At 43.6% G+C, this 23967-nt stretch overlaps 1 protein-coding gene across 2 annotated transcripts in view; it reads right to left on the bottom strand.

Moving 5' to 3' along the window:
* The window catches only part of LOC144173483 (uncharacterized), an 83523-nt gene that overhangs the window by 38432 nt on the left and 21124 nt on the right, over positions 1 to 23967 (bottom strand). For both annotated transcript variants that reach the window (XM_077701889.1, XM_077701888.1), the window contains exons 4-6: positions 16705 to 16808; positions 10257 to 10459; positions 6612 to 6780 (exon numbers count right to left, since the gene is read on the bottom strand). In XM_077701889.1, coding sequence (XP_077558015.1) covers positions 6612 to 6780; positions 10257 to 10459; positions 16705 to 16808 — 476 coding nt within the window. The remainder of the gene's footprint in view (positions 1 to 6611; positions 6781 to 10256; positions 10460 to 16704; positions 16809 to 23967) is intronic.

Consider the following 23967-nt stretch of genomic DNA (forward strand, 5'->3'; position numbering starts at 1 on the left):
TCAGCTTGTACACTAATGTTCGTTTTGTGGGACAGTGATAGGATCCATGTGGACCCGGGACGTCAGTGGGGTGCCGCCCCGCAACACATGGCGGCGTGGCACGTCTCAAGCTCACCTGGACCGCTTCTGCGTTACCAGGGACTTCTTGCAGTGGGTGGCTAGATGCGGTGTCACACGTCTTTTTTGACCATGGACTAGTGTCTTTCTCCATATTAATCAGTTTGGCTCGTGTGGAAAGAAAGACCAGCAATCGCCGGATAACGAATCCTGACGCAGTTCACAAACCCCAACTCATTGAAAAGGTAAACAAGACCACTGGAAGCCTTGAAACCAACACCGGCAGACGTGGCCGCATGAAAATATTTTAAGGAAAGATTTGAGCGTGAGGCCACAAAGATAGGTAGGCGAAGGCAGCCGAGCATAAAGTTACAGAGCGTCGCCTCAATAATACAAGATTGTCTTTTTAATAATGCAAGATTGTGTCACCATCCCCCTTAGTTTTGTTTCATGTTCCTCAGCCCTACATTGTTGACAAGCCATGTAAACAACCTTGGTATTTCCAGAAAAGAAGTTGAATTCTGCTGCATAAAGCAAACATAGTGGGAGGATACACAGGTGGCAAGCTCGCTGTAGGCCAGACCGCTATTCAACATTTGGTGGGCTCCTAAAAGAGCCGTTTGGAGCTGAAGACTGCAACATGGTAAGCCTCACTCCATTTGCTCGATGCCGGAGAGGTCGTCATCTGCACTCCCACAGCTGTCGTCGTCTTCCTCCCCAAGGCTGATGATGATTGGCTCCACATGGTCGCTGAACCAACGCGCCTCTCGGCACTTGTCCTCAATGCCAATGACGTGCTCAACAGCCTTGGCCCAGTTGCTTGGAGAAACATTCTCAGCTGCTGTGATGAGGAGCTTCCGCACACTGTCAATCTTGAAGTCAGTGTTCAGCCTAGCAACTTCACCTTTCATCTGTGCCCAGATCAGCTCGATGGGGTTAAACTCGCAGTGGTATGATGGCAACCTCAGAACGACGCACCCAGCCTTTTCTGCTGCGACATCAACCCTGAACTTCACAAACTGGTCTTTCACTGGTGCCACCAGTTCAAGAAGCTGCTTCTTTGTCATCGTTGCATCACACGGGATACCTTTTGATGTCAGCCAGGCTAGTATGTCAAGCTTGCTTGAGGACATGGTCGGGACAGTCTCCAGCCGCCTGGAATGGTAGGACGCGTTGTCCATGACGACAACACTACCCTGGGGCAGCTTAGGGAGAACAGAGTCAAACCAAGCCTCGAAATGCTCGCCGTCCATTTCCTCGTGATAGTCTCCCGACTTCATTCCTTTGAAGACGGACAGACAGCCGTCAACAAAGCCGTCCTCGTTGCCGATGTGGGTGACTATCAGCCGCGCTCCTCTTCCGGATGGCTGTTTGAGCCCAGTCATCAAACCACGCAGGAAAGCGTCCTCAGACGTTTTCACTGTATCGTCCCTTCAAGCCTTCGTCACGGTGTGGCCAGCGTTTACCCAAGTTTCGTCTGTGTAGAACACCTTGCGGTGCTGCTTCCTGTACTCAGCGACCTGACGAAGGTACCGCTGCCGCCAAATCAGCACGTCCTGACGCTCGATCATCATCGAGTTTCGTTCGCGTTTCTCGAAGACGAAGCCGATGTCATTCAGGAGGCGGCGGATGGTCCACGTTCGAAGGCTGGGAAGATGCTCACTCCTCCGAAATTCTTCCGCAATCTTCTGTGCGGGTAGGAGGCTCGTCGCGCCGAAAGAGGTCGTGCACAATGTTTCTCAGCGCGCACAAAGTGAAGCTGTCATACATCGCAGTGCGGCGTTTGCGGTTCTCGCTTCCGGGCCTTTTCCACGAAGGTGTTGTCAGCTTCCCGTCCGTCGCCTTCGCTTTGGATTTGATGTCCAAAATCTTCCGAAAACTGACACCGGTGTACTCACTTGTCTTGCTGCAAGTCTCTTTCACGCCAACGTGCTGGTGCTCCCCTCGCAGCTTCATGTAGACGTTCAAAACTGTCTGCTGAACGTGGCGACAAAGAACAATGCCGCTGCAGTTTTTCCTGTACAGATGCTTCGGCGTTGATGGGCTCTGAGGGCGCGGTGAACTCGCCCCAGACCGCAAACGCGACGAAGAATCTGGAGTCGAAGAAACAGTAACAAATGCGGCTGCAGGTGGTACTGCGTAGTCATGCTCCGCCAAAAAATCGACCTCGTACGAGACGTCCATGTTGGAGAATGAGATGGTGTAAAATGTGGGGACAAAAATACAATGCATGAAGCAAAGAGGCCACTATACGCTAACACATCGTAATTTCAAAGCTAGTGAATAATGCATACGTGTGTAAAATACAACACGTAAGCCATAAAAAGTAAACTGAGATTTGTTATTTTTTTCTTAATAATGTTCTGTTTTGTCATTTTTGCACCGGGTTTTGACTGGGAATGGCATTTTTTTATAATATTTTTACGTTTTGATACACGGTAGTTGTGGTAATGTATCTCACATTGAAATTTTAAAATCCCAAGATCATTAAGTTTACTTGTTTTGTTTTGGGGGGTTCTTTTATTTTGTGCTTCCAAAAACATTCGCAGTAACGCACTCTTTGCGCCGAGCGGAGGAACAGCCGGTTGCGGTGATGAGGCGCGAGGTGCCGTTCTTAAGTTGTAACCGGGTATACTAGAACAGAGGCCCTAGCTGTGCATGTAGCGAATTAGAATAAGAAGTGAGGGGCTCGTTTAATAAAGGCAGAAATGATGGTTGGCTACAAGAAAACCTACGAAAGCAAAGGGAAGAATGTGATAGGTCATTCATACATATAAAGAATTTGGAAAGACAGAACGAAAGTGGAGAGGAAATGCCCGCCGGGTCTGTATTCAACCATCACTTCTGTATTTTATTCAACGAGCCCTTCATTTCCCATTCTGCTTCGCTACATGCATAGCGAGGGCCTCTGTTCTGGCAGTCTTGGTGCCATAGGGAGCTTAAGAGTGTTCAACCCTGGTCGACCACTCTCGACATGTCGTAGACACTCGAGTCGCGGCCCGGGGGTTAAAAAGAAGGTCCCCTGCACCCCGAGCAGTCGGCGTGGGGCTGGCTACCACCCCCAAGCACAGAAAAAAATTAATTTGACCTAAATACCCAAGAAAGTGGAGGGGAAAATAGCCCTGCCGGAAGCTTCTTGTTCATCGCACCAGAAGCGCAATCTGGAGGTCTTTGGTTCGGATCCCACCCGGCGGGCATTTTCTTCCCACTTGCGTTCGGTCTTTCCAAATTCTTGATATATATATATATATATATATATATATATATATATATATATATATATATATATATATATATATATATATATATATATATATATATATATATATATATATATATATATATATATATGTGTGTGTGTGTGTGTGTGTGTGTGTGTGTGTCTGCAGTTAAACCTGGATATAACAGGTGAGGAAAATTCTTATTTTTTCGTCACATCTAGTTTTTCTTTATATCCAGGGTTCCCGTAAACGTTCGCGGGAATGAAGCAGAAACGAAACCAATATGCTAGGCATCAGTGACCCTCAAGCCACCTATATTCAAGTACATATTTCACACTGAAAAACTGTGTGATTGCCGCTTGCTGCTACTAGATGGCTTCCGAATTAACAAACGTAACTAAGTATCACTTTTGCTTTTCGATACTTTTCGGAGCCTTAACATGTTTCAAGGACCAAAAAATGCTTAAAGGGCGCCTTTTTGTGAACTTGATGCTTTTTTCTGGAGTCAAAATTGTTCAAGTGGTGCTAGCTGGGACACTGTACCCGGTGGCCACGCTCTTCTTTCTCGCCGGTGTCGACGGCATTTGAAATTGGAGCTTGTATTGAAACACAGAACTTTTCGTATTCAGGCAGCAGAAATCATTCAAGAAATCATCCACAGATATTAGGGCACACACGCGACTACACACCAACATTCAGTCATAGCACCTAACCGACGTCGCAGACACACGGAGAAACGCACCAGAGATAGCGGTGCGTGCGAATTTGCTATATTAGTGCATTTCGCCAGCCAACTTTTCAAAAAGGGCAAAAACCTTGACTTATTAGCGTAGTACATTTGTTACACCCACGTTAACCGACGCAACTCCTTCGTTACATTGACGTCGCAAACACACGGGCTTCAATGAAGGTAGAAGTAAAGAATATATCTATATATATATATATATATATATATATTTATATATATATATATATATATATATATATATATATATAGGGAGTAGTAGAACTTTGAAGATGGTAGAGAACACAAGAGAAGAAAAACTTCCAACAAGGTAAAAGCACGATTGTGGCCTACGTTTCAGCAAAGAGAACTTGCTTCCCTCTTTGCTGAAACGTAGTAGGCCACAATCGTGCTTTTACCTTGTTCGAAGTTTTTCTTCTCTTATATATATATATATATATATATATATATATATATATATATATATATATATATATATATATATATATATATATATATATATATATATATATCCCTCCAACTTTTTCTCTGGAATTACATTTTATTTCTATTTATTTTTTCTGTCTTTTTGCTCCGCTTTCTCTTGTGCCCCCGACGTCCCTCTAACTTTATCTTTTCGTTTTTGACTTTCAAAAAAGGCCTGTTCCAGGAATGTTGCTCTTGGCGACACGTGACATTTCAGTTGTGCGGGTATTGCTTTTTCTTTTGTGTGTGTGTGTGTGGTTTTTCCTTTTATTTCTCCTTTGCCTAGTTATTTTCCCCTTCTCTACCTTTCCATTTGACCTCGGGCTTGCATATAGCTTCTGATAAGGACTCGTCGAAACGCCTGCTGTGCTTCCGGTGCTTCGGAGAACCTTTCGATAGGCCGTGCGGCTTGGCAAAGAACACCCTCTCATCCTTTCTCTCTTTCCCGGGATATCAACCCCGGCTGATTTCCCTCTTACAGACTTCGCCACTCAAACTATAGAACCTTCTTTCCCCCTGAATACCTCCCGCTGCATACTCCCGATCTAATCCGCTTCCTACATTCCACATCCTTCTCTCCTTCCCTCCTCTCAGCTGGTGACCTACATACCCATATATAAAGCGTGCCAGCCAGGCGAGTGATTGCCCTGACGAAGGCAAGTCTCTTTGCTGAAACGTTGGCAACAATCGTGGCGTTTACCTTGTTCGAAGTTTTCTTGTGTTCTCTACCATCTTCCAAGTTGTATGGCTCCCTGTATATATATATATACTTGAGAACATGTAGACGCACGATTAAAAACAAAAACAGTGGTTTACTGACGTTTCGACTGCGGGACCAGTCTTCACCTTGAGTAACTCAAGATGAAGACTGGTGCCGCAGTCGAAACGTCAGTAAACCACTGTTTTTGTTTTTAATCATCGTGCGCCTACCATTTTCTCAAGTATTTTTTCTGGCTCCTCGAGAAGTTTTCTTTTACTGCATATATATGTATATATATATATATATATATATATATATATATATATATATATATATATATATATATATATATATATATATATATATATATATATATACATATAACTAGCATGCTGGCGATGGGGCCAAAGGCATGGTGAACACAAAGTAAGAAACCTCGGTAACAGCAACAGCCGAGGGTTTATTTCGACGTTTCGACTTCGAGACAAGTCTTCTACAACAGACTTGTTTCTTACTTTGTGTATATATATATATGTATATATATATATATATAAATATATATATATATATATATATATATATATATATATATATATATATATATATATATATATATGTGTGTGTGTGTGTGTGTGTGTATAGAAATCTTGATCTATATGATCTTGAGTCCTCTGATGTGCCTCCGCTTATCATCATCATGATCTTTCGTGAAACTCACTGTATAAAGTTGGCTTTCCTGGAGTTCTTTACCGTGACAGAAAGTTCGCAATGAGTAAGCCATAAAATGTTTCGCTTTAATAAACACCTGCAAATCTTCGATCTGTCAGATGTGTTCAAACTGACACATTTTTTAGTACAAACGCAGAATTTATACTTGACAGTGTTCATACGGTCCCAAAAGAAAATTTAATCATAAAACGCAAGGTTCATGGCAGAGCATCACAACTCATAATGAAATATTGTGCAGGCGAGTTTTCACACGACTATAATACTCAAAACCGTGTTGGGGTAAAATACTTCAGGGAACCCCTGCTTACATGAGTAAAAACAATTGTCGTGTGTAATAATATAGTGGGAAGATACAGCGTACGGTGCAGTGGTCTACCCCATGCCGTCAAAATAAAGGATACTCTGAAATACACTTCGGGTGGCAGCGTAAAATACCAGTGACGGGTGTGCGTTTGCCGTCTCTATAGCAATGCAGGCTTGGAGCTGCAATCATCTACCCTTGCAAAATACCCCTGAAGGAATCGTTGTTTTTCTTTTGGCGTGGTTGATTTCCCTACCACGACATTGTCCTATTCAGTAACGTGAAGGGCAAACAGTAGCGAAAAACTCTGTGGTGGAAGTAAACCAAACCCATTGCCGAGTTTTGTTTTTGAAGAGCACAAAATTCTTTTATTACATGCAGAAAATATTATACCTTGTATTTGTCGATGGCGTCCATGACTTGTACAGTCGTCGACTTAGCAGGCAAAACGACGCTGCTTGGGCCATTAAGAACGGGCATTGTTGAAAACACAAGCGCGGATATATGCGTGATGGGGCCCGCCGAAAAAGTCGTTTCCCCCTCAGTCAACGGTAGTTGCTCCCTGCGTCATAGTGGATGCCACAGAAAAAACTGTGTTATGTTTTCTTGTTTTTTTATCAGGCTGCACAAGTTCAAGTTTTTGTTTTGAATCCGTTGTAAAACAAAAAAAAATTGCCTCCAATCCACGCTGTAAAGGTGGTTGAAAAGCAAAGCTGTAAACCACACACACAACTATTGCCCATGCGACGTCACTTGAATTCAGACACTTGGCTCTACAAAGAGTGAAACCAGAGATTTTTCTTCCCGTTACCTAGAATTCGCAGAAGCGGCATCCCGAACGCAGAAATGTCGGCCACGGCCGGTTTAGAGCGGCGGAGGCCGCCGCTGTAGCCCGGACGGGCGTCGTCAGAAAGAAAACGGCGAGATGCGCCATTCCAAGGGTGAGACAGCGGAACCTAGCCATCCTGATGTGCTAGCTCGTAGCTATACCACCGTGCAACACGAGCGCGGACACCGAAACAATTCGGCATGTGAGCTTAGTGATTCCCATTTATATCGATTTAAACTAGTTAGATTAGTAAATTCGAGAAATGCGAGAAAGCAGAGGGAACTCTTATAATCGCTATTTATCAGAGCCAGTTGCTCCTTTCGCCTTTTGTAATACCTGTTAAAACACAACCGAATTTGTATTCACTAATTTTTAGAACAAAGTCCCATTCGTGGCAAGCAGTGCGCAAAAATTAGTGTTTGTCTAGCGATCAGATGTCTGTATGTGGTCTTTACAGTTTGTTTTTCCGCTGTGAAAACCGATCTTTAACGTATCTTTGCATTGCGACCACTTAATTCCGTCGGGTCCGGGTTACCCAGGAGGTGCTCCCGAGCAATTCAATCAAGCCGTGAGAAGGAAACGTGCAATGGAAGCGAAGCTGTGCCAAAAGGCCCAAAACAACCTTCGCTAAAGCAGACGACAAAGCCAGGTCGCGCCGATGCACCCGCCGGCGTGAGCACGCGGGAAAGGATGGGTAAATTCGTGGCGCCATCTGCACTGTGCCCCGTGAGTGAAAAGCGCCCTCCCCGTCCGCAGCCGAGTTGGGAGTTTGTTGTCCCGCACGCCACGAAAGAACCGTTGGCTGCTAGAGGTAAAAAGCTTTGCCTTAAATGTAGCTTCGCGTTTTTCCCCTAACCAACACTATTGACCCAATATGGGTGTTTCGGAGAATTTTTCAGTAAATGTTTCACTTGTGTATTTATCCAGTTTGGTTTTCCCAAGTAAATGTTACTAACAGAACAAATTTATAGGATTGCGCCCTGCCGGTAAAAGAGGGAAAAGAATTTTTTAAACGACACGCCTGACGCGCCGGGAAGACCAAACAGGTTATATCAACGCCTAGGCGAACTGCTCATTCAAGGGCTTGAAATATCATGAGCGCATTCTGATTGTAGTTTAGGTGTTGAATATTGCTGATTTTTTTATAACCTATATCTCGAACTTAAACAATACTCATACTTGGCACCTATACGTATTCTGAGGAGCGCTCAAAATGTTTTTTTTGATAATTATCTTTTTTTTTTATCGCAGGCCTGTTCAGACATAGAACTGGTTTCCCTGCGCCTCCTACACCGTACCAGTTCATGTTATTTATCATAAAACTGTGACTGTCGAGTATCGCTCGTACCTACTGAGATAACACTTGCCATGGGTAAGTAGTCGTTTGAGAGTACCATCTTGGTACAATTTATTTCGGGAGAGTACGAATAAAACACGAGCTCCAGCCTTTTCCCATTACCACACGCCTCCGGTAGGATCCCGTATAGGAACTCGCTGGAGTTCCTAATTGTGTACAACTTCACAATGAACTACCTAATTATGAGAAGAAATTTACTGAACCAGCTTTTATGCCCATTAGTGTCATTAGTATAGTGGCCAACCCAGGCATCACCGGTGGGCCATACATACTACCACCCGTAGCCACCGGTACTACCGCTAGTGAAACCGCATTTACTTGCGTAATGACTGCATTTTTTTCCCTAGAAATTTGATGTAAATTTAGGGGTGCGTTCATAACGCGGGGTAAATTTTTTGCAAAACATTTTTCAGCCCCGGAAACTCAAGCAAGTTGTGGGTAAAATTTTTTTCGGTAGTTCCTACGACCATAATATAAAAAATAAATAGAAACATAGCAAAACCCCGCAGACTGCCTCCAGCCGCTTTGCAAAATGACGCAAAAGGCCTTGTTGTAATTATTTACCCAACGCGCCGGTGCGAGTTTCCTGCGAGGTGACAACAGTTCGACCACTAAATGGCTGCCGCTGTTACAGTGCGGGACATCAAAGCAGACAAGGCGGCCGACTCAGCAACCAAAGCGCGTTTTTTTTTCTCTGGCTTGTGTGTATATTATCTGCACTTAGTGGGAGTTCCTTCGTCATCAATATTGAACGCATGCTCGCCCTTATCGGTAATATCGGCAAGTCTTCCGCAATAACGTATCAATGTCCTCTTCGAAAGGGAAGAAACAAAGGTACGCACGACCATCATCAGCTAGACTTTGCACTCATGCGACATATTGCTGAGGCTAGTTCAGGGTGCGTTCATTGCGCGCGAAATAGAAATAACGGAACTTGGACGACATATTTAAGGGGTGCGACCATAACGCGCGAGTGCGATCATTACGGTAAATACGGTAATACAACCGACGGGTGCAGCGGTATCAAAATTATTGCAAATTCAAAGAGAATCGATTGTGCAGCGCCTGGCTCGCATAACATAAACAGGACCTTTATATAATAGTCAGCTGAAACCAATTTCAGTTTTCTGCTGCGTTTTATGCAATAGTACTATAGAGAGTTGGAAATTAAGATTTCAAAGTTGTTGATGGAGCTAAGGTTTACCATACAATGACCTATGAGAAATCATTTTAGGATATTTAAGGTTGGCCGATCGAAGTTTTACATCCCGATGGTATGCATAAGGAAGTGTTGTAAAATACAAATTTAAACCACAAGGAACTATTTCGAACATGTTTGAGGGGTGTAAGACATTTTTGCGGCGAAGGTACCAAGCAGGTTTATAGTAATCTGTTCTGTTCGTTTTAATGTGTCGATGCGAGCTAGTTGGTACTTCATCATTGGAACAGGTTAGCGCGAAAAAAAGCGCCCTTTTCCTGTCTGTTTTACTTCCTCCAGTTGTGCCTGGCGCTTAACCTGTTCCCATGATGTTGTGTTCGTGTTCCTTTTAAAGGAACAGGATTAAAAAGGACGACCTGCCAAGCGAATACGAGGAGCAATATGAATAGCTTAGTAAGAAAATGCGATTACTATATCGTTTAATTGAATACGAAGACCCTTGCCTTGGCTTTTACGAAATCCCACAATAACCTCCTTCAGGTGAATGTATTCTAGTGAACTTATTAAAAAGAAATAAAGAAAGGTGATTGTTCGGAGCTGAGGCATAGGTGAGCACGTAATTTTTTTTTTGCACAATGTCCCAGCGAATAAATATTTTCTGGTGATGTTTTCTGTGACATATAAAACAACTACCTGAGAGTGTAGAAGCAACTGACGAAGTTGTAATGCGTGATCTCGACTCCTTTGGGCGTGCCCGTGCTCCCTGACGTATAGTACACCGCCATGACGGTGCTTTTCGGGTCCTCGACGGGACACTCTTGAAATTCTTGCTCATCCAGGGACAGAAATGAGGCTGCTGACACGAAGCCGTTGGCTGGCGCCATTGAGAAAAACCCCTGCACAAGTATATCGTGGGGTGAAAACCCATGCTGGCGCCGAGCTGCGTCATATCGCCCATCAGTTGTAGCAATAAATATCCTCTTGACTGGTACAGTTGTCCGAGAAAAAGATTTTGTACAACACTATACCGCTGTATGATGAAATGTAAGGCAGCACGTTCTACGTGATTGCTTGCTCATAACACTACAATCTTGAACAGAAGCATAAAAATAAAAACAAGAATAAAGGAAGAACGTAAGGAAGGTGTTAATCTTCGCTATGGGGATAGCAATATGGTAGATTGAAAAATTGAAAACCTTGATACAGTTAACGATAATTTGCAGAGAAAGACATGAAACAATAAACGAGCAACAAAAGGTCAGCTTGCGCTTGAAGCTTTGACGTATCCCAAGTTGCCCAGACTGTTCAAGAACCAATATGAGTCGCCAATATATGCAGTAAACATGTTAAGCACAAAATAAAGGGCTACAAAAATATTGATGTAAAACGCGTGTAGGCAGAACCTTAGGTTCGATTATCAGGACAAATATAGACACACGCACATTCAGCGGAGCACAGTGCGGAAATGCAGATGCATAGAAATGTGCATCGGGAATCTATATAGCGCCTAACGAAGCATGTGCGTGAAGTATTGCCCGCGCACTGCTCACTGCACAGAAAGTTGCACGTACTAAAAGCCGGGTAAATATCCCCTGTAAACTATAACCTTACAAACAAGCTTTGAGGTCGCTCTACACCACATCCTGAAACACCGACCAAAGAGATGTACACCTGTCATCTAGGCCCTACCTTCCTCACCTAAGGAACACTCGCTAGGACAAAGCCTCGGCACAAAAAGGTTTCTCTCTCTCTCTCTCTCTCTCTTTCTATCTTTGCGGAAACCAGGTGGCCTACGCCTTCTTTGCGAAGTCACAAGGTGATGACCGGCAGGTGTAAAGAAAAAACCCAACGTACAACCGCTTCGCATGAGAGTAATCACAAAACACAACAGGCTATGCTAAAGACTATTCCCTCGTTTCTGACAGACTTACCATGTCCTTTGAAAACACTTCTCCTAATTTTTGACCTAAATGTTCAAACCCGTGCAAGGCTCCGGCCGTACTCACCCACTTCTTTTTTTGTGTGTGCGGACATTCACTGCGCGGCCAACAACGATTTACAACATGTAAGGCAATTTTAAAATAACAACGACATCAACAATATGTCAAATTTTTGTTGGGAAGAAGGTGAGAGAACTCGCGCCCATTTGCCCAAGTGGACCACCGGAGCTAGTCCAACAGGCTGAGAAGGCAGTTCTCTCTAATGGCGGCATGCGCGCAGGACTCGCCCCACAAAATCTTTTCTTTCAATGAAGTCGTACTCACTCACTCACTCACTCACCCACTCACTCACTCACTCACTCACTCACTCACTCACTCACTCACTCACTCACTCACTCACTCACTCACTCACTCACTCACTCACTCACTCACTCACTCACTCACTCACTCACTCACTCACTCACTCACTCACTCACTCACTCACTCACTCACTCACTCACTCAATCACTCATTAACTCATTCACTGATTCTAGAATGCGCGCAAGATTCTAAAATCTCATATATTTATAGCGCACCTATGTGCAGGTCATAGGTACCCCAGAACTGCTCATTCTGTGCAATATCCTGCTTATAAGTTACACCTTTGTTTTAGCGCGTAGCCTTCATTGCCGAGTACCTCCAGAGCCTGTATTCCGTAACGCCATGCATTTCCACAAAAACGCATATTTTGTCGAAGTAACAAGTTTATTTCTTAGAATACGTTCATATAGATTGTTTGTAAGTCATAATTTTGAAATACAAAAGGAAAAAAAATAGAAAAAATAAATCTTTCGCAAACAATGTTATGTCAAAATAAAAAAAAAATTTCATCTCGAACATCCCCCCAAACCCGAAGAATAAACGTGAAAAGTCCGCAATAAAGCGTTCCAAATACGAATAAAACAATAGCGCCAATGAAGCACCGTGTTCGCCTTGCATTTCCACAAAAATGGAGATTTGCGGAAGTAACAGGTTTAATTTTCATAATATCCTAAACAGAGAACATTTGTCGCAGAATTTTTAACAACTAAACAAATAGAAGAAATCTAAATAAGGAATATTTGGAAAAAAAATATTTTGACAAAGTGAAAAGTATGCACCGTATAATCTTACTCCCAAAACCGAATAAACTAAAAAAAATCCTGCAAAAAGCAATCAAAATAAGAATTATAAATTTACCAAAATAGCAAAACTTGTAAGTCTGTGCATCTCCACACAAAATCAGATTTTGCGGAAGTAACACCTTCAACCGTCATACTAGCCTAAATGGAGATAATTTGCCCGCAATAATACTGAAAAACAAAAAAAAAACGGGAGAAATAAAAAAAGATTAAATTTTCCAAAAAATGTTATCAGAAAATAAGAGATGCGTCTTATCGATCTCTTCTGAAGACCTAAGAAAGAACAAAAAATATCCGGAAGAAATGTTCAAAATAAAAATAAAAAGATAGCGAAAGGGGCAGACCGTCTAACGCCCTGCATTTCCACAAAACTGCATATTTGGTGGAAGTAACACCTGTAATTGTTAAAATGCCGTAAATGGAGATAATTTGTCGCATAGAATCTTGAAAACCAAATATAGGAAAATTAGAGAAATATAACTTCCCCAAAACTGATCTGACAAAATCAAAAATACGCATCGTATACATCTCCCCAAAAAACCAGACACAAAAAAAACACAAAATTACGTTGGAAATGCCAATAATAAATAGGTAAAAGGACGAAGTATGCATTAAGCCTTTGATCTTCGAGAAAACCACATTTACGGATACAAAGGCACTTGAACGCTAAACTGGTATTAATTCACATCATCGGGGGGAAGAAATAACGAAAACTTAAAAAGAAGGTTAAGAAAACAGGATCCATTCGCACTGAAACTTCTCAATACCTGATCAAACAAACTGCACGTTTGTAAGTTCAGTTTCCTCTCTTCCATTGCCTATTTTTTATATCGAAAACAAGCGGTATTTTAGATGTGTGATGCATGTTCCCGAGAATGAAAATAAAAGCTAAGAATTCGACGCGTGGTTTTTCAGGGCAACCCAGACGGCACCTCTTTTCTAGAAAGAGTGTATGATAACCGTGTGGTGATGCACGGTGCCGGAGCCTGGTGGTGTGGGGTTGACCACAAGCGAAGAAGGACGAGCGGTGTGCCTCTACGGAGAAAGATGAACAGGAAAAACGGCGTCCACTCGGGTTTCTGGTGCTGGACCGAGCTGCGTTGCAGGGTTTCAAGGCTTAATTTTTATCTGTTCAGATCAGGACTTTAACCTACGGAACTATGTGTGCGGTGCCAGGTCCCTGAAACAATCGAACATTTTTTTTCGACTGCCGCCGTTTCTGAACAGGACAACTGCCTCTGAAAGGCCAAATTGAGCGTTTGTGGTTGACTTTTTCGATTCCACTTATATTATCTATTGGTGCATGAAATTTGGGGTTTGCAGAAAGGAATATATCTAAGTGCATTCAAAATTTTGTTTCTGCTTCAAGGTCGTTTGAATTGCTGAAGGGTGATAATTAATGGTTAATTCGGGCTCTATTCATAACTAAGTTTCCCTTTACAGCCTCTTTCCAGAAATAACTTCGTATTTTAAAGTCCCCACGTATTGCAACAACCGATTTACCCTAACAATCCCCCCTTGTGGTTACGTGTCAAAATCTTTGAGGACATCATCATCATCACCAATCTCGCAAGTCAGGTTTGTTGCGTGGTGTGCCCGGCTCCTGGATTCTGACGGCCAGAGCTTCACCTTTCCCGGGCCCCGCGCCCGTTCTGGTGGCTCTTTCGAGGTGTTCCGGGAAGCCCTGGCCATCCCGTGCGTGGTCTCCGGAGGGTTCGCGGCATAGGCCCGAGCGGAGACCCGGGTCCGCACCAAGCACCCGAGGCCTGGCGTGGGGTGTGTGCTACCCGGCAAGTGCACCAGGCCGCACGTCGTTAAGCGACCCCCGCGTCACGTCCACGGGCCAGCGGTCACTCCTCGCGGCGTAGGCCGGAGGCGCCAAAGCAAGTACAAGCGCTCTCCGCGAGCCAATTCAGCTCACGTCACCGACATGGCTATATAGTGCGACCGACGCCGGACTTCGAACGTGCTGAGGCGATCCCTGCTTTGACTGTGTTTTTGATCAGCGAACACTATCTCAGTATCACGTGACTGTGTACGCTTTCAACGTCTCCGGCTGCCTTTCCCCTTGTGCGATCCCTTTGTGCATGATCTCATTGTTTTTCTGCTAATCAGAATATATCTCCTCGAAGTTCCGCACCTTATGTCGTCGCTCCGTACGAATGTCTAGCGCGAGGTGCTAGCGGGGTCCTTCATCACAAACAGAACTGTAAGGTTTTATCTAGCGATATGAATGACCTACTAGCGATACATGTGATATAGCTGTTATATAAAAACGGTAAATTTTGGCAAGAAACAGTACTGTTCATCTTCAAAACGAAAATTATTTAATTTTGCTTGATGACATTTTGACGCACAGTTCTAGGGAATTGTGCGGAAGAGGGAATGCTTTTTGCACCCGACATTGCTTATTTTCTAAGAAGTCATTCTCTTTTTAGTTGTTTACTGGTTTTTGAAACCTCTAACTAAGTATATATTTCAGCATTCGAAGTGCGGTTTACACGCTTTTGTAACTTTCACTTACTACTTGCTCTTTCCGAAGCACGTCTGATGAGCTGCTAAATGATTTGGGTGAGTAAAATTAGCCTGATCTATTTTTTCAAAGCCACATGTGTGCGGCGTTCTAAATGTACCTCAATTTATAAATCATGGTGACAAAATAGGCTAGAGGAATATCTTACAGAAGATTTTCATGGCCGGATTGTTGGACAGGTTGCGAACAATTTGTTAGTTGCCTTCTTTCTATCAAAAAATCTGACAGTGGCGTAAACTGCACATATAAACGAGAAATATTTAGCGTCTAAATGTACCGCTGCTATCATACATAAGTACTTTAAACAATGAGTTCGTGGATATTGTTTGAGGCACAACATTGAAATGGTAAACAAATCAGACAGAACGTTTGATGAATATTGCTCTAAAACATTCCATCAGCAAATGTGGCTCCGTGTCTGGCTTGACTTACATTACAAACTTTTGCTTATTTTCAAGGAAGCAGGATCATGAGACATAATTTCGGGGTTACTACAGTGAAGCACAACTAAGAACGAGCCAAGCATGTAGACTAAAATATCTCTATTTTCTTGTGCTCATTTGCCAAGCAATACTTGCACTTGTTACCGGCAAAAGAAATGCTTCTTTCCGGCTTGTTTTTATGGGAGCACCTACAGTCACTTGTTCGTCAGAATTGCGACTTTTACGCAAGAAACCGGTTCAAGTTTTCTTTGTAAAACACATTCAATCATTAAGTAATTTGAATGGCCAGGCAGGCCAAACCACCAATTCAACGCCTCAACGCGAAGTGCGCATTTCTGCTGAACGCCGATCTGAGAGGCGTCGTGTGAACAATGGCCTCCACATGTTTATGCACCCCCTACATTTCAGGACGTGGTTTTATTCGAAATATATCACGTGGTAGTCCACAAGTAAGTGTAGGCTAGTTGCAAAATTTAGGCGTTTATAATAAGAACAGGGCTTCTCGGAGACCTCATGCAAAACATTCCTTTCTTTCGTAAAAGCCTGTCCAGAAAATGACGCCTTCTTTACGTTTCTGCAAAAAGTAGTTTTTTACTAATAATTCTATTCACCCACGCAGTCTGCAATCGGGCAACTGAGTCGTCCGCTCTTGCTCGCTATTTTAGCGGCTATTTTTTCCTCACGAAAATGTTGTCCTTGTAATCAGTGTTGATGAGCGGGTACATGTACTCGTATCCATCGTGCGCAGACTAGAAAACACTAGTTTTCAATGTCTGCTTTTACCAAACAGCCCTAAATACTTCAGCAACAAAAATTACTTGCTCAATAAGTCCCAAAACAACCTGTTAGCAGCATCTGCCACAAATTAAAGTCAGCTTTTTCTAAAAACATAAATGAAATAACATCAGGGTAATCGTTGGCAACCGTGAGGGGGTATTGAATACCTTTACATTGATACATTCCATTATGCCGATTCCGACCTGTATCCACTATGTTTTAAAACAAAATACGCAGAACGTCGTTTCTGGAGATGACGGCTTGAAGTTTTGTTGTCGGCGAGCATACCTTCATCTTTAGAGAGGCGGTCGCTTTGGACACCTTTTCTGTCCACTCGACTTCGGTGAGGATATGAGTGCTGTCACTGTTTTCTGCTTGGTAGCGAAGATCATCTGCCAAAAAACATTTCCATTACCTCCCAACAGAAACTCACCAACAATACTTTAGCGAACGTCGCTACAGAGTGTATGAACGGTGGGCAAAATAAAAAAAATAACAAGGTCATGCGTGAAGAATAAATCCTCCTTACTAAATTACCGCTACGCAAACAATACAGTGAACAAAGTTGTACGTGTGTTGGTGTAGGAAGCCCGTTCAGAACAAAGCAGCCACTTGCTGCACGGAAACGACAATTCGAAGTATGCTCTACAGCAACCACTCTGCGCTTTTTTGTGACGGCCGCTTTTTTTCAAGCAAAAATCACTGATGCTCACCAAAGCTGTATACGCTGCTTGTTTGACGGCTGAAAGAGAAAAAATTCTTCTCGGGCATGCTTTGTCACCAATGGGATACGATTAGTAATTTTTAATCACTTGCATAGTAAGGAAGGTAATTGCGAATGACGGATAGCTAGGAGCGAATTTTTTCTCCTTGCACTGCCTGAAATGTTATGTTCGTATTTGCAGAAAACTTCCGTCTATAACAGAATACTCGAGGAAGGCGCAGTAGTTGTTCTCTGTAGTATGTATGGTCTCTGAGCACTTCTATACCATTGTTAGAGCGAATTTGAATGGCCAACATTAGTGAAGCTGCATTCCTGGCGGCCTTTGCTTTTACTTGCCCTAAAATAAGTGGGCCTCTCATATTCCATGTATTCCAGGCTTACACATAAAATTTCCTGCTTCCGTTTCACCTTCTTATGAGAAATGTTTCTTCGTTTGATACGTTAAATTCCGGGCAAGCCCGACAGCAACTTGTGGCTCTTTAGTTATTCTTGTTATTTTTTTTAGCCAAGTTCTAGATGCCTCAAACTAGAGAATGCATTTACAAATTACCCTATACGTCACACAAAATTGCTTGAACCAGGCGAAACATGTTTAATAAAAGTCTACACTTAATGATTGTGGGGTTGAGCGGGTCCTGAATATTTTTCTGAGTATGTATAGACTATTCTATTCCAGCATTTGGGGAACAGCGGATCTCTACAAATCTTATAAGAAGCTATACCCTGTTAGGTCAACACGTAAATAACGTTTCAGGAACTGCTATTGTGGTAACGGAACTCTATTGTGATATATAGGAGCTTTGCGCTAGTGCTTCTCGTTCGTCGCATTATACAGAACTTTTAAGAGCTCGTACATGTCGCAAAGAGAGATATAGAGAAATTTAAGTTGTTCGTACCTGTCCTACATAGCAGAATATATGTAGCCTCCCGCCCATGCTAGTCATATATGGCGACGCACTGCACATCATCTGGTACAGACACGTTTTTTTGTAGAGGTGCACCGGATATGTTTGGACTAATAGTATCAAATATTAGCCATAACAAGTTGTTTTGTCAAAACTAAGTTCCATGCGGCTGAATAGACATGTACTTTACTGCTTATAGCTCGCATGACGTATACAGTCCCTTATCTTGTGCTTTCATTCCCCGCTCGCTTCGGTACATGGTAGTGGAGCTCCGGTGGTCATGTTATGGCGCTGCTTTTTTATCGCCCCATTGAAAGGTGCTCCCGTGTAATCGTTGAAAGTACGCATTCATGTGCCACGAAAGAGTTCAGCCATTCAGCGGTGTGGAAAGTGCGCAGTTGTCTTTTTTGTGTCGGCTAAAAAGTTCGATGGGTGCAGTGAAATGTGTCTTCTGTACAGTTCAGGGAAATGTTTGTGTCGTGTTGTGTCAAGTGCCTTGCGAGTGATTAGGATGGTAACTACGAATAAGCCCTCCTTACACCTGCCACACGTGGGTGTCGAAGATCCAGTGAGCAGGTGGGAGTGCGTTACATTTGTTTGGCCTAACCGTAGTCAAGCCAAGGTGGCTTAAGTGTGTCGGTTGTGTGAGTCAGTTGCATAGCGTCTTAATTGTGTTTTTATTACGTGTAGTTTGCTGTCTATTTGTTGACTCCATTGTGATTCCCATGTGTTACGAAGCTGTTTTCTGGTGTGTGTCTTGAGGTCAGTGTAAGGTACTGTTGTTTTGTCACTTTATTCATGAGGGCCGCAGAAGCAGCCATTTGATCGGCGGCCTCATTGCCAACAATTCCACAGTGCCCCGGAACCAAGCATATTGTTATTTCAAGATTTGAGGCCTGATTATAAAATAACAGCAGTTAATCTATGTAAATACGTCGGAATGACAACTTCCGATCTGATCTGGTCATCCAACATAATGAACATTACGAATGATGCCAACCGCGTTCTTTGCTATCTCCGAAGAAACTGATGTCTACCCCACCTTCTGTTAAACTGTTAACCTATCTAACACTACTGCGCCCGAAACCAGAATATGCATGTGCTATCTGTGATCCTCATCAAATTCCTCTTATTAAAACACTTGAATCCATCCGAAATCGCGCAGCCAGATTCATTTATTCGGACTACTCCTATCATGCCAGCGTCACCGGACTAAAATCTCAAGCTAAATTTCAAAACTGTGTTTGTTCGTTAAATTTTATCGTGCATTGCACCAAAACCATGTTCTTGTTCCAGCTCATCGTCTTTCACGCCGCATCAGCCACTCCAAAGCTGTTTATCCGCCCCGTGCACATACCACTGCCTATCACTCTTTGTTTTTTGTAAAAACATCAACGGAACTGAATGTGAAGGATGGGTAAGTAGCGCGGTAAAGACAGGACAATAAGTAGCGACCACACAGGACTAGCGCTAGACATCAACTGAAATTTTTACTACACACATAGGAAGATATACCGGAACAACGCATGCGTGAACATGGTCAAAGCACGAAGAAAAAATGACGACGACCTCAAGTGGTGCATATTGTTACGCGCGTGGCAAGTTCACATTCAGATAATCTACTTCTTTCTTAAAAACTTATAGATGGCGTGTTTACACAGTTATCACCAGCTTTCATGATGCAGTACGCTTCAAACAATTCACGGCTGGCTCGGTCCTTGATACAGCGCAATATCAGTGTATTCTGAAAACGTGGTATACAGTGTGGAACGCGCAGGCAGCGGTGACAATATTCAGCTAAATGGCCCCCCGCAGCAAGCACTTGGACAGCTGTACGGTGCTCTCGGAGCCTATCATTATGCACCTACCAGTCTGTCCTATATAGCATTTACCACAACATAGAGCCACTTTATAAACAACACCTATGTTGCACCAATATTGTCCCATCTTTACCGCGCTACTTAACCACGTTTCGCAGTTTGTACTAACCAGCCAACATTTATGCGTTGACCGGAATAGAACGATCTTCCTGCTGACATCGTGCACCACTCCTGCATCGCCCATTTCAAGGAAGCAATCCAACAAATCACCTGTTTGTGAACAGTCTACCCCATCATGTAACACCCCTTGACTGGGGTCCTTGAGGTGTTATCAATAAATTGAATCAGAGAGTTTAACCATGCCATTAGAAGCGACTGAAAGAAAATAAATAGAGACGGCAAAGAAATATTTCTCATGGGCTTCACCTTAACACACGCATTTCGCTTGCTTTTGGACCAACTTTACTTGATCGCTTTGTGATGTTGACTCCGCGGCAATTTTAGCCCTAAAAATTGCGTTCCTCTTGCCAGCCCCAGCTACCGTTCTTATCTATAAAATGCATGCCAAAAGTTTTTACATCTTTTATCCACAATACAGATAGCTTGTTAGGGAACTTTGCAACATAAGCGTCCAATTACGCTGCATGTCGTCAGAGCTGTACGTGGACACATCACTGATTGCTTATCATTCGCTTACGCAAAAGCTTGGCGATTTCACTGATAATTCACATAGTCAAGAAAAGGGCCCCGGGTCGCCATCTATGCCGCTTTAGATCGTCGCCCTATATTTTAAGCAAATCGAACACACACGTGCCGAGCCAGCTACAAAAAGCAAATCGCGTCGTCCGCCAGGTTCATTGGACATGTGCACAACCGCTCATATGCAGAGCGAAATATTCAAAAGAACGCTACAAAAAGGAAGGAGCCTCTTTTATGCTGGCAGATACTTTCCGGTCGCTGCGTTTTGAGGCGCGTTCCAGTTTCTCTACTCGCTGCTGATAATGTACTGCAGGTGTGTAGATAAGTAGGTGTTCGGCTTGTTTGTTACCCGACATGCGAAATGCATGGGGTCAGGGTCCCAGTCACGTATGGTTTAGCTCCTTTTTTTCTTGGCCATATAGTTGCCTGTATTTAAGAAACTGATCAAGTTAATAAATAATAAATGTAGGATTCTCCCACTAGTGCGTAAGACTTGTAGGTAGCGAAGCTGTACGCAACCTTCACGACCATCACTACGGTTTACGCCCACAATTGCTGCCAATTTTCTTCTTTGCTGCCGCAACAACTTTTACTCAAGCATTGTTACTACAAGTCTCCTTCATTTTTTTGGAACTGATAATCATTGGTCACCACCTGGAGGAGCGTACGCTATGACGTGTATTTCTTGTTCCGAACAAGAGTTGCCACAATTATGACGAACACTGGAGTTTTTTTTTTAGCAATTTTGGCCACTCTCTCTTAGTAGGTGGCCTTGGCATGACACACGTGCACAGGGGATGCTGGGCGGTCGAAGGGAGGCACGCACACAGGAGTGCTCTTCATTTTCTTGGTTTTTGTCAAATGCAGGGCCGTCGCTTCGAGGTCCGGGATCCCGCGCGCGCGCTCAACAATTTCTGGGTATTTTTAACTGCGTTCACGAAAAATTACAATTTGGTAAACAGCTTCGCTGTTTAAGAACAGCATCACCGTCAGGTGATAGTGGGGCTGCGCCAATCCAAATCTATATTGAACGGGACAATGATGTGTCGTTTTGGGTTACATATATTCAGTGTAGTGACAGATCGTTTATGTCAGACGCCTATTATGCTTAACAAACACATTGTTTAAATCGTCAGTATTCCTTTAGTTCTAGTTATAGTTTTCGTATGAGAGATGTGTGCCAATAAAGCTGTATCCTTAATTGAAAGCCATTTAGAATAGATTTTAAGGAAAAAGGGATGTTTTGTAGGATTGGAAAAACGCAGCTTGGTAGTTACCATAATAGAGTTAAGAAAGACAAAAGACACGCAGGAATTATATAGATAGAAAGCATACAACTCCTGTATAGAATACCCATACATGAGTCACATATACACGATCCATGTCTTAGAGGCGGTAGCCCATGATTTTAGCTAAATTGTTATGCACGTGCAAGTTGTGTGCCAGCTTGTCTGTTTTCGAGCGGTTTGTGGGAGGCAGAACCAGCGCACAGTTATCTTGCACCACCACTTAGAACGCCCGTGCCAGCTTTATTAAAAACAAATGTGATGACGATGATGGTTGGATGTTATTGCCACAATGACAAGTAGGGCTAAAAGTGTTGAGGCAGTGGTTACAAAATAGAAATGAAAAGGTAGATACAAAAATCGATGAGCAAGAACGAACGTATCCTCAATCAAAGACAATTGGATGGCTCCTGTAGTAGGCCAGGTTGTGATTATGAGTGGCATCAAATGAGTTGTAAATATTTTGCTCCTTATTAATAGTAAAAACATTAGTGACCCTTCACTCGGTAAAAACTGATGACCTGCTACGCTGCACGCCCTCGACGTTGTGCACGAAACAAAACACGTTGGTTTGCAATTTACGACTGACCATACTTCCTAGCCAATTACCTGAATGAAATTTGCAAAGACCCGACGATTACCCCAGTGGACCAACATAGAGCTGTCTCATTCTCTCCCGCGTCGTCGGCGTTTTACTCGTTGTGTAACACGCCATCGCAATCCAGTCTACCACCGAGGTCGCCGGACCTGTCGCATTGGGCTGTTTGACGGCCACGTTTAAACCTCAAGCCGACACAATGGACAAGTAATCAGTTAGTGCATGAAAACTCTAGCTTCGCGTGCCGTCCCCCTCACTCTCTCCACTCCCAACCCGTGCACGCGAAAACCGGCAGCTCGTCATGAGCGGGTGCTCAGAAGTGAAAGACACTGTCGAAATTGTCGCTCTGAATGCCCTTTAAGTTGAACAAGTGATATTGACCCACGTTGTCGTTCCAACCGTGCCAGGTGCTGTTCATTGTGGAGGAATACGCAGCTACTGGACCAGGTGGAAGTTGAGGCGGCCGGCGGCAGCGGTGGCATCGGCTTTCCGTTGTTTTCGCCACCATTCCCGCTTCTGTTCGGCCTGACGCTTCTTCAGTTTCCGCTCTTCCTCCTCCAAGCGAACGACACGCGTCCATCCCATAGCGAGTTAGCACTTCGAAAGCCTCGACCTTTTTTCTAGCGGACACGTACGTGCATGTCCCTTTCGCTGCCCATTCGTACGAATCTTATTCACTACGGAACACATCAAGCTAGATCCAACCCACTCGCTTGCAGGGGACAGCAGACAGGTCGCATTGAGCCATGATACTCCCACGTTTAAATTTCCCCTCCACCACAACGGGTGTCATCGGTAGTGCCATTAAGCACTATTGTACGTGCATGCCCCCTCCCTCCATCCTTAAACTGTGCATGCCTAAACCGGCAACCGGGGATGGGCGCATAATTAGGCACAAAATACACCGCGAAGCGAGAGGGAAAGTCTTTCTATACGGCCAGGCAAAAATCTATTAATATTCTTTCTCCAAAAGAACCATGACGAGCTGGTGAACGAGGGTCACTGCCGCGACAATTTCCGCTCGGAATGGCTTTCAAACTAAAGAAGAATTCTGTGCTCAAGCCGGTGTTGCAACTGGGCAAGTTGCTTTCAACCGGCATGGACCAGCAGCTAGTGGCCGAGGTGGAATTTGGAGCGGCATCTGCCGCGGCTACACTCTCGGCGGCGACGGTGGCTTTTGGGCTTTTTTACACCCAATCGCGCCGCTGTTGATTCTCAGCAGTCATTTGAATATGGCGCTACGGCCGCTGTCAGCCGACTGCGCAGCTTGTGAAACAAACATTGTTGGTGGCGGGACGAATAACCATTGTGATAACCAGTGTGAAAGACGGGTCGGCGAAGGTAACGAGAAGCCCCGTACCAGACCCGAGTAAATTGGCCCCACAGTAAGAAAAACTCGGTGGTGAGACACATACTGCTTAGCAGTAAAACGCGCTTTACACAAATCATGGTATCGTTTTGTATATAGTTTGGATTTGGCTGGTTTATTGTAAATTCTCTTTTGTAAATGGCATGATCT

Source organism: Haemaphysalis longicornis, unplaced genomic scaffold (genome assembly GCF_048455015.1).
Source record: "Haemaphysalis longicornis isolate Haplotype H1 unplaced genomic scaffold, Haemaphysalis longicornis Haplotype H1 scaffold_3, whole genome shotgun sequence".
In the NCBI taxonomy this organism is placed as follows: domain Eukaryota; kingdom Metazoa; phylum Arthropoda; class Arachnida; order Ixodida; family Ixodidae; genus Haemaphysalis; species Haemaphysalis longicornis.